The 14,682-nt window shown below is 47.5% G+C and overlaps 1 protein-coding gene across 1 annotated transcript in view; it reads right to left on the reverse strand.

Annotated features, from left to right (window-relative positions):
- The window catches only part of COL23A1 (collagen type XXIII alpha 1 chain), a 190,774-nt gene extending 176,395 nt beyond the window's left edge, over positions 1-14,379 (reverse strand). Inside the window, exon 1 of the mRNA XM_026858064.1 lies at positions 14,301-14,379. Within this exon, the coding sequence (XP_026713865.1) occupies positions 14,301-14,313 (13 nt within the window). The 5' untranslated portion in view covers positions 14,314-14,379. The remainder of the gene's footprint in view (positions 1-14,300) is intronic.
- Between the last annotated feature and the right edge of the window lie 303 nt (positions 14,380-14,682).

The raw sequence follows: 14,682 nt of genomic DNA on the forward strand, positions 1-14,682 counted from the left end.
TTTTTTTTTTTTTTTTTTTTTTTTTTTTTTTTTTACAGAGAAACCAGCTGGGTTACAAGTAGTGGCTCACAGGAATCTCCAAGTGAAACCACTTGCTTAGGAGAGTGGGGCAAGACACACAGGCTCTGCAGCTATTCCAGAGTAAAAACAATACTTTACATAAGCCCAACATTAAAAAAAAAAAAAAAAAAAGCCAGGAAGGTGAAGACCCCTCAAAAACATCCTGTCCTTTAACATTTTGAAGCTGGGCCACTTCATCCTTCTACTAAGGATTTCTCCTTAAGGTGCATATTTGTTAGACATTTCTCACATTCACTAATTACAGTATGGTCTGCAACAAGCAGACATCCAGCACCAGAGGGAATGAGTTAAAACAGACTTCAAGATAACACACTTATGCCCCCAATAAGAACAAAAGCCCCCCTGGGGCAGCATAGCACCTCCTGCAACAAAGAGGGCACAGAGAGACCTTGCTACAGCCTCACGCCTCCAAAATCAAAAATATAAAGAACTCAAGACAGCACCCAGGCTGCTTCAACAGCTGCCCACAGACCAGACCTTACAGCTCCCCCCCCCACGCGCATGTACATAAATACACACACACCCCCTCTGCTTTCCTGATGGCTTGCAATGAGTTTCACTCCACACATCTTAATCCTTCTCCTGTATTTTTTAAAGGCAAGAGATGCTTGTACATAGCTCTCATTCCCAGGCCAAAAGGCAATCCCAACTAACATCCCAACACCTGCAAAATGCCCTTTTTTCTGCATATTTCCAAGAACTGATAAAACAGCAATTGCCACAAGACTCACCGCAGCCATAGAGAGCACCAAGCCACATCCCACCAGCCTGGAGCCCCATCCATACTGCTGAAACAAATCCCCTTGTAGTCTCAGTGGATCAACATGAGACCTTCCAGAAGCTCGGCAAGCTCACGCTTTGCCAGAAGGGCGGTAAGAACCCCCCCAGACACACCTGGGATGAAAGTGATGCATCAGGAGCAGCAGCTGTGCACAGTTACAGCAGAGCAGGTGACAGCACTGGTTTAAGAGCTGCGAGGCGAGGAGAACACCCCCCAAGCAGTGCTCTTTCCTGTAAGAAGAAGGGGAGCATCACAATTGCCTTTTCTGTCCCCCTCCCTGAGATATTGAGAGGAGGCAGAGATGCTCCTGATGGCTGCCCTTGGCTCCTCGAGAGGAGAAGCAGCAGCTAGTTTTGGGGTCATTCCTGGAGGCAGGAGGAACATGAGAAAGGAATGAGGGAAGAATCTAAGGTTTCAGCCTGCAGACAGTGCCTCTCAAGCTGCAGGCAAGGTGGGGAGGTCCTCACCCCAGTCCCTCTGGGGTCACAGCCCCGGAGCAGCCCATCCTCACCACCTCCCAGGCTGCTGGTGGGCTCTGCTCTTCCTTTCACTGTGAAAAAGGACCCTGAGCTCCACAATTAAGAGAAGTTGCTTTTTAAACATGCATTTGGATTTTTTTTTTTAAATTGCATTCAAAGCTTCAATATAAATAAGTTTTAAAGTCTACCAAGTATTTTTATTATTTTGCCCTGAGGATGCTTTGGGGTATTTAGAGGTCCAGAGCTCCCCGCTGCAGCTGACAGCCCATCAGCCATCAGGTCAGCAACTAAAGGATAAAACGCTCCTCTGTGTGACCATGCTACAAAATGGGATTTTAGATCGTAAATGACATAGTTTCAGTACATGAGTTTCCTCCTCAGTGAGTGCGCACAGTCTTATGCCCAGGAAAAAACAAACATTTTCAGCATTTGGTGGCAAAGGCCAAACTCCTCAGGGCACCAGTACCAGGTCTGATTCCGGTGGCTCTGCAGGGGATTCCTGCCAGTGGCACCAAACTGGCTCTGTAGGGTGGCTGAAATTCAGGGTAGTTATGGCATATAGACAGGCAGCAGTGATACAGCCACAGGGAATCCCCGACTACAGCAGGCAAAACATCCACAATTAGGTATCAAATCAATTTTAAAGCAAAACAGTTCAAGAGACTGTTGGGTTCAAGCGACACATAATTGCCAGTTTAAACCAGGATGAAGCCACCCAATTTCACCATTCCCCCCCCACAATGAAATCCACCCCCCCCAGGGGATGAGCTCTTGGCACAGAGCCATCAGTCAAGGCCAATCTGGAGCAAAGAGGATCTAAAACCTGCAATAAGCAAAGCCCAGAGTAAAACCCAGTGAAAGAGGATGGGCATTTATTTATTCACCAAGGAGGAGGAATGCGTTTGTTAGTCCGTGCTGCTCTGTTTTCATTGCATTTTGCTTTGCCACTTAATGAGCACTACAGAATATATACACATATATATGGGATTATTATGGGATAGGATATATATATATAAATAAAGCTGCCTTCCTTATAAACACCACCGTGGATCTGAATAAGCAGTTGCGGGAGAAGTTGGAAATGTCCGCTGAGCTGATGGGGCAGGAGGGATGGAGAAGTGGTGCTTCCAACTTCAGATCACCTTGTAATTCAAAAAAGTGAGATTTGGAGGGTTTTTTTCTTGCTAAATCCCAAGTTCCTACTTTAACAAAACACAGCCTCCCCTTCTCTGCTTTTTGGTTTGATTTTTTTTTGTGTGTGTGTGTGTGTGTAAAAGCAGAGGAGCCTGGCTTTTATCAAAGGCCTGAATGTGCCTTTGTGTCACTATAACCAAGGGGAACCAAACCAGGGGGGTGATTGTGCTGCAGTTCCTCCAGATACTCCAGACCTCATGTGTCTGATCATCTCCAGCACGGCCATCTGCCCCCGGCACCGGGGCACGACCGAGCGCCCAGGGATGCTGCGAGGCACTGATGCACTCTGACCTTATGTCTGTGTAAAGAAATAGTTTAAGGACTGCGTATCTTTTCACTCTGAAATGAAATGGAGTTCCTTAAAGTTTGGCTTAATTCACATTAAACCAACCCTCAAGGAGGTAAAATACAGTGCTTTTATCCTTAAGTCAGAAGTGGTCTGCATAAACTCCTGAGTCGGAGTTGAACACCCCATCTTGGGGAATTTAACCATGTCTTTGGGATTAAAATAAGACTTTTATACAGTCCTGATCTACAAATGGATAGATCAAAAAAAAATAATAAAAAAAAGAAAAGGCAGCAGAAAAGAAAAACACATACATCTTCTTGCCAGGGTCAGGGCATCTCTGCCTTCACATCACGCTCCAGCATAGGATCAACTTGTGCCCAGGACAAGGGCAGGCCCACACAGAGCAGTCACCCCAATAATGAGGATGACCCCTGATTCAAGCCCTCCAGGACTGAGCTGGAAAAGCTGTGGTTTAGGATGCAAAGTTTAGAACAAAAATTTAAAGAAGCAAATCAACACAAGAAGTCCCTGCATCTGTGGCACAGACGAGCATCACTGCCCACACCAGCAGCACACAACCCACTATCAACAGCATGTTTCCCATCTAATCCCTCTCCAATAGATAACCAGCCATTTTCAGACAAGCTAACAGCAGCTGCCAGTAGCCAAAAAGCCAGGCTTTCTCTTAAGAAATGGGACATATTTTCCTTACAGTTCCTTATCAGGACCTGGTTTTGCCCTCAAGTGGCCCTGGGACAGCACATTAGTCTCTCGACAGGGTCTCTGCGCAACACGGTTGAACATATTTAAATGTTTGCACAATAGGGACACAGAAGCATGATTATTTGGTAGTAGTTACTGCCAAAGCTTCCCAAAATATGAAGCAGATCATATCAATACCAACTGTTCTCATCTTCCAGACAGATCCGCTGGGGGGGGGAAAAAAAAAAGAAAAAGAAAAATCTGTTCAACATCTCATCCAAGCTCTTCAATCTCTCTTAGCAGTGAAGCAGCACAAACCTGCTCTATCCTCCTGCACCAAGTGCGCCGCGCACTGGAGTAGCACAAACGGGGGCTGCTCAGAGACAGCACAAAACAGGGAGAAAACCCAGACAAACTCGAGCCAGAAAGAAACATTTCCAGATGTATTGTACTGATAGACCTCATCTCTACTCGTGGTTTTTTTTTAGAAGTCTGACCACAAGCATACAGATGGTTGGGAACTCCATCGAACCTGTTTAATTTTTCTTTGTAAATACTTCCCTCTCCATGACATACTTGCTGGGAAGCTGCCCAAGAGCCAAGGGCATGAGGGGTAAAATTTTCCCGTGGTGCACAGGCCTTGAGTTTAAGAGGTCCACCCAGGGGCCACGGGCCTCCACGTGTTGCTTGTACAGACATCGACCACGTTCGTGCTACGAGCAAAGGGAGAAATGTGGGACTTCTTGCAAGTCCATAGAAAACATCACACGTGGGCTGGAGCCAAGTTTACCACTGGAGTTGTCTTGACATAAACGGTCCCAGTCAACTTGCACCAAAGGCGACCTTCTGATGGATGAAATCCCATGCCGTCAGGGGTCAGTGGCTCTTGCCATAGGGTCACTCAGGGAGGCTAGAAAGTAATTTGTGTTAACCAGCCATCCCCAGGTAAAGACGGTTTTTTCTTGGCCTTCAAGTCTTGTCATGACTGCAATAATTTTGAAAAAATAAACCATAAAGGGCAGCTGCCATTCAGCAGAAGCCAAATTCTCTTAATGTCTTCAATAATTACACAAATACATCAAATTTGAAAGTGTGCCTGAAACATAAATAACAGCTTCATATGCAACCAACACAGCCCCAGATCCCTACCCCAAGATTCAGTATGGCCTGCAAGATGAATGTGAGGTCTTTCACAAGTACCTCCCCAACTCAAATTTGTAGAAAAAGGTGGATTTCTGGCACCAAATTAGCATTTAACCCAGTGACAGGCTCCCTGGAGCCCCCTCGGTGAGCCCCATGGCTGCATCCAATTCATCCTGCACATGCAGTTCCTTCTCTTTCTTGCCCCACGAGGTCATGTGAAAAAAAAAACAACAAATGAGCACATACTGGGGGGGGGACACACATTCAGGACCTGCCATCCCCTGCATGTCCATCAGCTCTTTGCCTCGCTTGTACAAAGGGCTGTGAGCTCAATCCATCTGCCGCAGGGATGAAACCCAAGAAGCACGTTGTATTTGCACAAGCTGCCAAATCCGAGTGACCAGGAGTATCTTGGCACCAGCGATTCTTCTGCCACACGATAAAACAAAGACTGATGGTGACAAACGAAGAGCAGGTGGAGGTTTAATTAGGTCACTAAAGCACATGAGTGCAACCTGCAGGGCGGCATTAACGCAAACGCCTGTGCCCACCATACGGGTGCTCGGGGTGGAAAGCCACAGCCTGCAGAGAGGATCACCTCCCCCCAGGGCTGGGCGCTGGTGCAAGCGGTGGGATTACCATGGGGTCATAGCTGGGAAATGACGAGGGTTGTTGTCTCTTGGGTCTGATTTAGAAAAGCAGAAAGAAATCCAGGCTTTTTACTGTCTAGTTTATCATGGCAGGACAGGTGCGATTAAAAAAAGATCAGCAACTGAATCTGTCTCCTCATGCTCCTTCTCCTTGTCGAGTGTCACCACGAGGACCCGTCACTCAGAGGCTGCTGGTGTACCTTGTGCAGTTCCATGGTGGGTTCCTGCACACCCAGCACCAACCCCACCAGGTACGGCCACCACGGCTCTGCCCCCACAGCCAGCGCCCCAGGGACACCACTGCAGCAACGCCGTCTCCAGACTCCTCACAACCACGGGTGGACAAACCTGTAGCCAAATCTTCCCCGCTGGCTGCTTTTAAAATAGCTTCTCAGGGATTTCCTACAGCCAGACTGGCTGTGTGAAAAATGGAGGTACAGGAGTACTCAGTCACATGGCCGCGGGAGAACTGCCACCCCCTTAACACATCTGGGGACAAGCCTGCTGGTGCCACACTGCCATAGAGCAAGGTCTGGGTACTCGGCGTATCAGACGTGATACGTTAAATAATTTCACTGCTGATCTAGCTAGCCAGTTGCTGCAATAAAGGTAAACCCTGGTCCACACTCAGGATTAAGACTGAGATGCACCAAGATCAGCAGCTACTAAAGACTCCGACAAAAATTTTCATGCTCTGAAATTCCCACTCACCTGGGTTATTGCAGCTTCAGCAATTAAACCCTTCGGCAAAAGAAAATCCTGCCTCCTTCCTCCCCTTAACTGAACTCAAGCCAACTTCCCAATAAGTTGCATTATACAAATGTTTAACAAGCTTAACACAATTTTTCCCAAACTTTTTGGCGGTGTGATCCACTCTCATTCTTTGCCTTCACTGACTTCAAGTTATTCACAGGTTTCCCTCTTTAACCTCTTTGCATCTTCCCAGTGAACTGTGACACATATTTTGAGAAAATAGACAAAAGTTGCCTGCTCTCTCTTTGCATTTATGTCTAAAATAACACCTGTGGGCTCAAGTATGATCCCAGCCTCCTGGTTTAGGTTGGTGGCGGAGGGGCAAGAGAGAACAGCAGCAACCCGTGCTCGTGGCTGGTATTTGGATTCACACTCTCATCCTCATAAGCCAGGCAACCCACACTTCTCAGTGAGCAACTGTTCCAATATAATTACTTGGTTAAAATCCTATTAGATTCTCAGCTACAGCCAACTATGGGTCTCACTCTCCAACTCACCTTCCCCTGAAAATATGATGGTCAAAGGATGAGCAAATTTGGCAACATGAAGGTATGCTATTCAGGTGCTGGAGTTCAGAGGAATACTTTCCTTTAAGGGAACTCTATTTAACAAGAGCTGAAAGGGACTCTTGCCCAGAATTCTGTAAAATAACCCAAAGCTACAGATAGATTTGCCCCTTGGGGATTAATTCCAGCCTTTGTTGCAGTGACACAAGTGATGGAGATATGGCTTAAGTGCACTACACCTACTGCCCCTGCAACCCTATAAAGTACAACAAATGACTGTGTCTTAGAGCAACAAAACTGGAGCAAACAGAGGGCACCAGGGCAAGAGCAATGCTTCTGGTCTTTGAATGGCAGAACAGGAGATAACACCAGGTTTATGGATAGTCCAGGACTTCTCAAGTGGGAAGCCAAGGGCGGAGGTAGATGGGGCAGATGGGGCTGTTGGTCCAGCCTTTGCCTGGGCTGGTGCTTCCAGAGAGAGGCCAGAGGGATGGTTATCTAACAGCATCTGTTGAGGGATAAAGCAACACCCGCCCAGTGCAGTAAGACAGAGGCGTAACAGTCATACAGCCCCTCTGCTCTGCTCTGATTTTGACTGCTGTTACCTACACGCTCCCAGGCGCATGTGCAGGTGATCGTGCTTGCAATGCAGTGTGTATTTGTGCAGCACGAGTCATCAAACATCAGTCTGGAGCGTCTCGGTGGCAGAGAAATCAGGCAGCTCTTGCTTCAGGAATACCTCAGCAGTAGCTGACTGCCCAAAAATCATTTCTGTGCTAAAACCTGCTTCTATCAACACTGCATGAGTGATAAGATCAACCTAAAGCATGCTGGGTTTGAAACACATTCCCATCCTGTTACACTCAGGGCAGGAGATGACAGCACTGCCAGCTCGATGAGACGGCATGGGTGCAGGTACCATGCCAAGCACAATCTATTTTCAATAATCAGTTCTGCAAAGCCAAGTCGCTGCTAGTGTGGGTAACATTAATCCATCATTTGAACACGAGAGAGGAGGAAACCAACTGGAAGCTGATGGGAAACTCCCAGGTGAGTCAGTCCGTGAGCACCGAACCAACCTGCTTCAGCGTTTCCTCCCTGGAAAGGCACCGCTGAAGGGGCTGGCAGCAAAAAATATCTGTGCCTAGATAAATGACTTCATATGTCGAGACAAAGATAAAGTTACACAGAGCCTCTCGCAGAGGATATGGTCATCAGGTTTATTTTTGTAGTTTTCATTACACTCAAAATAACTTTGGCAGACTTAGAAAAAATAAATTTTCAAAGCCTTCTGCCATTGATGTCACCAGTTTTAATTAATTTTTGCTGAAGTGGTCTAAAGATGAATGCTGCTGGGAAAGGGCTGGTTCCTGGTGTACTGCCCTGGGCCTCCGTGTTCAAATGCCAGAGCTGCACCAAACGCCACCAGGATAAATCCTGCCGCAGTCTCACTGGGAGATGGCTCCAGCTCATTTTCCTGCGCCAGTGGTTTTGAGGCCAGACTGCCTTGTAGCTCACACCTCTGACTCCGTGTCAGAGGCGCTGCCAGCTCTGGGAATAACACTGGTACCACACTATTTCCTGCCTTGGAATGTCCTGGCCACATCCAGCATTTAATGTCACCTCAGTAGGACATTAAATGTCACTGCTGGCTGACACAGCAGCTGATCTGGTAGGGTATTGTTTGGATGGGTGTTGAGCAGAGGACGTGCCTTCCCTCAGATGCCAACGTGCTGGGCAGCTCGGTTTGAGAGCAGTCCCCAAATTCCCAGACTCAAACCTCCCCTTTGCTGCACACCTGGCTGCTGCTTGCCGCTCCCTCCACCACCATGAGCTCCCCAACAGGGGGGCAGAGCAATGCCAGAAGTGGCTTTGGAATAGAGAAAAGCAAGCCAGAGTGAACAGAAGTCCCCCTGCCACTGCCATGACACGCCTGGCTGCTGCCTCAGTGCCAGGAACTCTCTCTGGGCGCTTGGCAACCCACAGGGCCATGAGAAATCATTCCTCTACGTTCAAGAGGGACTTTGGGCTCCTTCCCCCTTGCTGGCTGGCACCCTCCAGAGACCACACATACAGGGGTCATACGGCTGGGAGGAGATGCCAAACCAAGCAAGACGCCCTCTCCTCCATTTATTTCCATCTATCGCAACCCCCTGACCCATAGGTTTTGATTAAGAGTCCTGAAGCCACAAAACAACTCCCTAAGCAGAGCTTCAGGGCTCCCAAGGATGAGATGGGGGCCCACCACTCTGCGGCAGCTGCTTTCTGGGACCTTCCAGTAAGCAGATGGAGGGCATCGTGCCCATCCCAGGTAGCTCCCGGGAGAAGGCGGCTGGCAGCTCCCAGAGCACATGTGGCGTGCAGACACGGCTCCAGATGTCCTGGGGGCCTTCCACAAATATCCAAAAGGGACTGGGGAGCGGTCACCAGGAAGGAGCCGATGGAAGGTAGCCAGCAGTGATTTCTATGCTCAAAGAGCATTTTTCCAAAAGCTGCTAAGATCTGCATTCAGTTCATGTTATTGAAGGGGTAAGATTCAAAAACATGTTAAACAGAAAAGTAAGTACCTGCATTTAAATGGCACCATTTGTCCAAAGTCCTTCCCCGCCAGTTGTTCTTCATTATTTAGATGCTTTAATGCTTGGCTTCTGGCTCATTTTTTAAAATCCAGGCACAGGTTTTTCTGTGCAGGAGATAATTCTGATTGTGTTTGTAAGTTTAGTGCAAAAAAATCTTGTTTATACTAATACTGTAATTATAAAGTCTGAGCCTCCTGCAGGCAAAGTCAGACTGAGAGAGTAAACCCTGCTGAAGCAAAGTGACTGGCAGCGTATCGGAAAGCGAGGCAAGGAGGATTTAGGAAACATTTTAAATCCTGAAGATGTTGTAAAGCGCTTTGTCTCCTAAATCATAGAAATTACAGAAAGATACTGAGTTTTAGGCAGAAAAACATCTCTTGAGGTGACAGTGAGGAATACCTCAGACGTTTAAGCTCAGTAGATGCAAAGCAACTCAGAAAAGGAGAGATCACCACTAATTTAAAAAATAAATACTTGCTGTCATTGGATATTTTTCCAAATCTATTTAACTATTTTGAAGGACCGATGACTCAGAAACACAGCACTACAGACCCAGATAGTGAAGATGTAAAAAGAGAGCAATAATAGAGAGCTGCTATCACGCAAGAGCACGAAACAAAGAGCCAGCACTAACAGAGCTCAGCGCATCCCATTTGGCCTGCTGGAAAACATCTGCCGTTTGTCAGGACTACAAAGCAAGCAGAGCCCTCTCCTCCTTGATCTCTAGAAATTAGGGAAATTCTGTTGTGCTAATTACCTGGGGAGACAACGTGGGGAGAAGGCAGATAGCGAGTGACACTTGAAGACAACATTTACACCAATAAAAATTAGGTAGATATTTCAAGTTGCTAGGAACCACAAAAAGTACCGTGCCAACCTTCCACAGCAAGGCAGGAGAAAGCAGATCCCTGTGTGTAAAGTTAGGGTGAAAATTAAAAAAAATAAAAACATCATAAATTATATAAATAATAAGCGCAGCAAGAGAACCTCTGGAGCTGCTGGGTCTGCAGAGGTAGGGAGGATTTCAAATGATCAGCTTCCCCAAGTACACATGGTTTGAATTGCTGAGAAATGGAGCAACCCGCCGGCCTGCAGGCTGGAGTACCCCTCCGCTCTTCCCACTGCCAAGCCATTATTGGGAAATATTTGTCACATATTAACTGGAACATCAGATTACTACACTGAACATTTAACACCGTTTTGTAATATATATACGTTCAAAAGCATATGACACTGTCTCGGTGTGAATTCGAGATGAAGACAGGGGCATGCATCATCCAGCAGCCAGGAAATGTGGAGTTAAGGCTCTGGAGCGCAGCGCCTGTGGAGGTGCTGTTCAATAAAAAGGCACATGGAAACACAATGCATACGTTGAACTACACACTGCAAGAGCAGCCGAAAGAGATGGAGATTTTCACGCCCCTCTGTCTGCAGTATAGCAAGGCCCAGCTGCTGCGCAGGGCATTTTCTGTGGACTGGGGCTTGTTTTAAGCCTTTTTAAACTGAATATAAGAGAAAACATTTGCTCTCAGACTCTAGCAGGGTGCAACCAGCACCTCGAGCTCTTGAGGGACCTCCTCAGAGACCCTGAAGACTTCTGGCATGGTAAATACTGTATTTAACGAGAGCCTTTTGCACCTCGGGTTTTAAAAGACTGTGCTTAAAAATACAAGGGGGAAAATAAAAAAAAGACTCCTTAAAAAAATAATAAAAAAAAAAAGAAGGCAGCCAAGTCACACAACTGTAAAACAAAGTGTTTTCAAGCGTGGAGCTTTAGTCTTGCTTTCAACCCATTTCCAAGTGCTCATCAGCCGAAGGCTGTCCTAAATGCCATATAAACAAGTGTTCCTGCACCTGCTGGGTTTTATCTTGCAGCAAAGGCTGTGCGAGGATCCCACCAGAGAAAAAGGCTGAACATAAGGGGACGAGGGGCCTCCATGCAAAATATTACAGACCTGTCTCAGGGAATGACAATAACACCAATACTGAGCTGCTGTTTCACAGCGAGCCCACATATGGGGACAGCCTGGCCGGGGCTGCCCAGTGCCAGCAGCACGCAACCGCTGCGGCCCCATCCCAAATAGCTGAGGGGGGCCAAAAGGCCACGTCCTCACCACAGCGGGGTCACCAACCTCCCCCCCCTCCCATCGCGGCATTCCGGAGCCTGACCCGCACCTGGTCCAGCTGCTCCAAATCCCCGAGGATGCTTTCCTCTCCCTCGGCCACAGAAATGCCCAAACCACGAAGTAACCAAAGTGACACAAAGTTGTCATCATCTCCCCCATCGCTTTGGTTAAATAAATAAAGCAAAACAACTCAGCTCCAAGCAGCACACAGATGCTGAGAGCAACTACGGCGACACCTTTTTGCAGTATCACCCACATCAGAGCCGGAGCAGCAATTTTTTAAGCTTTTCTAAAAAAAAATTATGATTATTTTTCTTGGCAATTGAGGTATCTCCATCGCCCTGACGAAATGGCTGGGCCCCCTCTGCCGGCCACCACCCCTCTGCCGGCTCTGCGGCAGCTCTCCGCAGCCCTGCCTGCCCCCAAAAGCCCTGAGTGTCCCATTTTAGAAGTCAGTGCTGGATTGTTATAAAGTTGAGCCCTATAGCCAAATAGGTGATTTACTGCAGAGCACAAAACCATGGGTCAGTTTGGGGTTTTTTTGGGGAGGGATATTTGTTTTGTTTGTGTGTGTTACAAACACCGATTTAGGACTTCGCTGTAGTCCAAATAACTTGAGCCTCACTTAACTTCTGAATGGATCATAGTCATCTTGTCCCAAACTGCTTTTAACACGGAGCAAGTCAATTTTATCAAAGTAGACCCCCAAAAACAACCCCCACCCCCTCAGGCTGCCAATAAACCCCAAATTGACTCACATCAAGGAAAAAATGGGTCTTGTTTAGCACAAGCCCAGCTCGCAGGGCAAGCTCTGAGCACGCAGTTTGCTCCTGCCACTGTCTGTGGGTCTGTGGGTCCGCAGGGCAGCGAGTCCCCCTCTGCCCAAAGAGGCACTGAGGGAGGGACCACACCGCCCTGATGATGCCCACAGCACCACTGACAGCAATTCGGTGGGCTTGCTTTAAATCCAGTGATAAGAAGGAAGTCTGTTTAAGCTTATCAGGGTTTCTGCAGGAGGAAAGACCTCCAGCCCAGGCGTTTGGGATACGCAGCAGCTTCCAGCTGCCCCTGAGGAGCAGGAGAGGGGCTGCAGGAAGGGCTGCCAGTGCTGGCCATGCTCCCTGCCCGTGGGCAGGGCTGGCAGGATCTCCCCATTTCCCCGTTCCCTCCACGGGGGGATTTTCCTTTCTCCAGGGGCTGCTTTTTTTGGTGCATGGAGGCAAATTGAAGCTTAGCTGTTAGTTTGCAGCCTGGCATAGCTCTGCAGCAAATGCCAGCGAGGGCCACAAGCTCTCAGGATGTTCCTGAACCAAGCTCTTTATCTACAGAGCAGAAGGCAATTCAGCCTTCTTCAGGAGAGGGGGGAAAAAAAAAAAAAAAAAAAAAAAAAAAAAAAAAAAAGAAACACATGTAAAGATCCCTTTGATTTGCTCAGATCTAGCTGAAAGGCTTCAGGACAGCTTGGCAGCACATCCTCGCCTTAGCACAGCACTCAGCTCCCCAACAGTGGTAGCCAGGAGCAGCCACCGATGCCACAACGTTTCCTACCCACCAGGAAATCACTTTTCCTTCCTTTGGCTCACAAATTACTTTGACATTCATTACTAATGACTGTAACAAGTATTTCAGCCGCACGTGGGAAAACCTCCCCTCTTCTCTCTTCCTCCCCACCATGCAGCAACCAGCAAACCCAGTGACCCGGAACAGAACTGGGACTTTCTTGGCCACAAAGGAGCCTCTTCAATCCCAACTGCTTTCTGCAGAGCCTCTTGACCACTTAAGCACACCAGTAGTGCCCCAGTTGCACAGACCGGAGCAAGATGCAGCCCACAGAGCCCCGTGAGGCTGATGGACTTGGTTTTTGCTTGGGTCTGCACATCAGAAGGGAGAAAACTAATTTGACCAGTGGTGTCCAAAGAGCTGAAAATAAGCAGGATTTGTGTCTCAGCTGATGGGGTCTGCTTACAAGGCAGCAAGGCATACAGGGCACCTGTAGGAGCCTTCCAGTAGAAAACCAGCGAGTACAACTACAGGAGCACATGTAAGAGCATCGTTTCTGAAATGTTTCCAAGGTTATTACACATAATCTTTATGGAGAAAAAGTCCAGCTTTTTTCTCCTGTGAATACAGACTAATGCTGTGTGTTCTGGGAGGATTCATACCCAGGATGGCAGAAAAAATTGAGACTGTCCATTTGCCTATGATGCATCTACATGTAGCATTTAAGGGGTGTTTTTTTGGTCTTTAAAACCAGAATTGAACTGTTTGCTGCTTGCAAAGCTTTGTAACATGCCTAGGCATTCTCCCTCATCAAAGTACTGCACATCTTTCACCCATCTTCACTACTTCTGTGAAAAGAAAAAAAAAAAAGAAAAGGCTTCAAGTGCCTGAGCCCAAAGTCATTCATGCTGTTCAGTATGACAGCAGAGCACTTAACGGAGCATTTTTATAAATGAGATTCCTTTACAAACTAATCTAAGCTGTTTATTGTTTCCAAGGAGCATGCACTTCCACAGCAGAACAGGAAGTTTTGACAGTTTAAGAAGTTCATTAAACTCTGGGAGGAAATTTAAACAATCAGTGACAGCTTTCATACAGCAAGGCAGCGCTGGAGAAGTCGCTACCCTCCTAAAAGGCAGAGAGGCTGCAGCTTTTAATTATCACACTTGCATTAAGCCCCAGTGATTTTGTTACTACTTCTAAATTGTTTTGGCCCAACACCCAGGGCTCACAACCGAGTAAAGCTATTCACTCTTTTATTCTTATAGCCAAACACGCTTTTGTCCAAACCTCAAACTCCTTTATCTGTAACCAGGCCAAAGCAAGGCAATGGAAGAAGTTAACAGTCTCAAGTACAACAGAGTGCTTCAGCTTGGAAAAAAAACACTTCTTAAGACATTTTCCTTGATACGGAGGAATATATAAAACAGGAGAGGAGGGGCTGAGTGGCATCAGTCCAGCGAGCAGGTGGCTTCTGGGCAGTCTGGCGTTGGCCGTGCCGGTACGTTTGCACCTACCTGGGGGGCACATGCAGTCTGACGGAGCCTCTCTCACCGTCCGCAGCTTTGCTAGTCCTTCACCCAGTTTCTGTTTAGAGGAGGAATAAAAATAGCCATTTAGAGAGCACGTTATATCTAAATGCGGACTGCACGTGCATGCCAACAGCCAAACCATCCAGCACACTTCCTTCCAGAGAGAGGTAATAGTTTCATCCTGTTGCCTTCAGCCTCTTTGGATAATGCCCCACGCACACAAAATATTAAATGATTCTCAGCAAGTGGCCAGTCTACAACCCTCATGCGAGGCAGGCAGAGACTCCTGCACATCCCAAAAGTCCCTGGAGCCAAGCACCATGGGCTGGATTCACCCTGAGCAGCCATGACGAGTCCCATATCCAGA

This window comes from Athene cunicularia, assembly GCF_003259725.1.
Source record: "Athene cunicularia isolate RWA chromosome 13 unlocalized genomic scaffold, athCun1 chr13_part1, whole genome shotgun sequence".
Taxonomy (NCBI): Eukaryota; Metazoa; Chordata; class Aves; order Strigiformes; family Strigidae; genus Athene; species Athene cunicularia.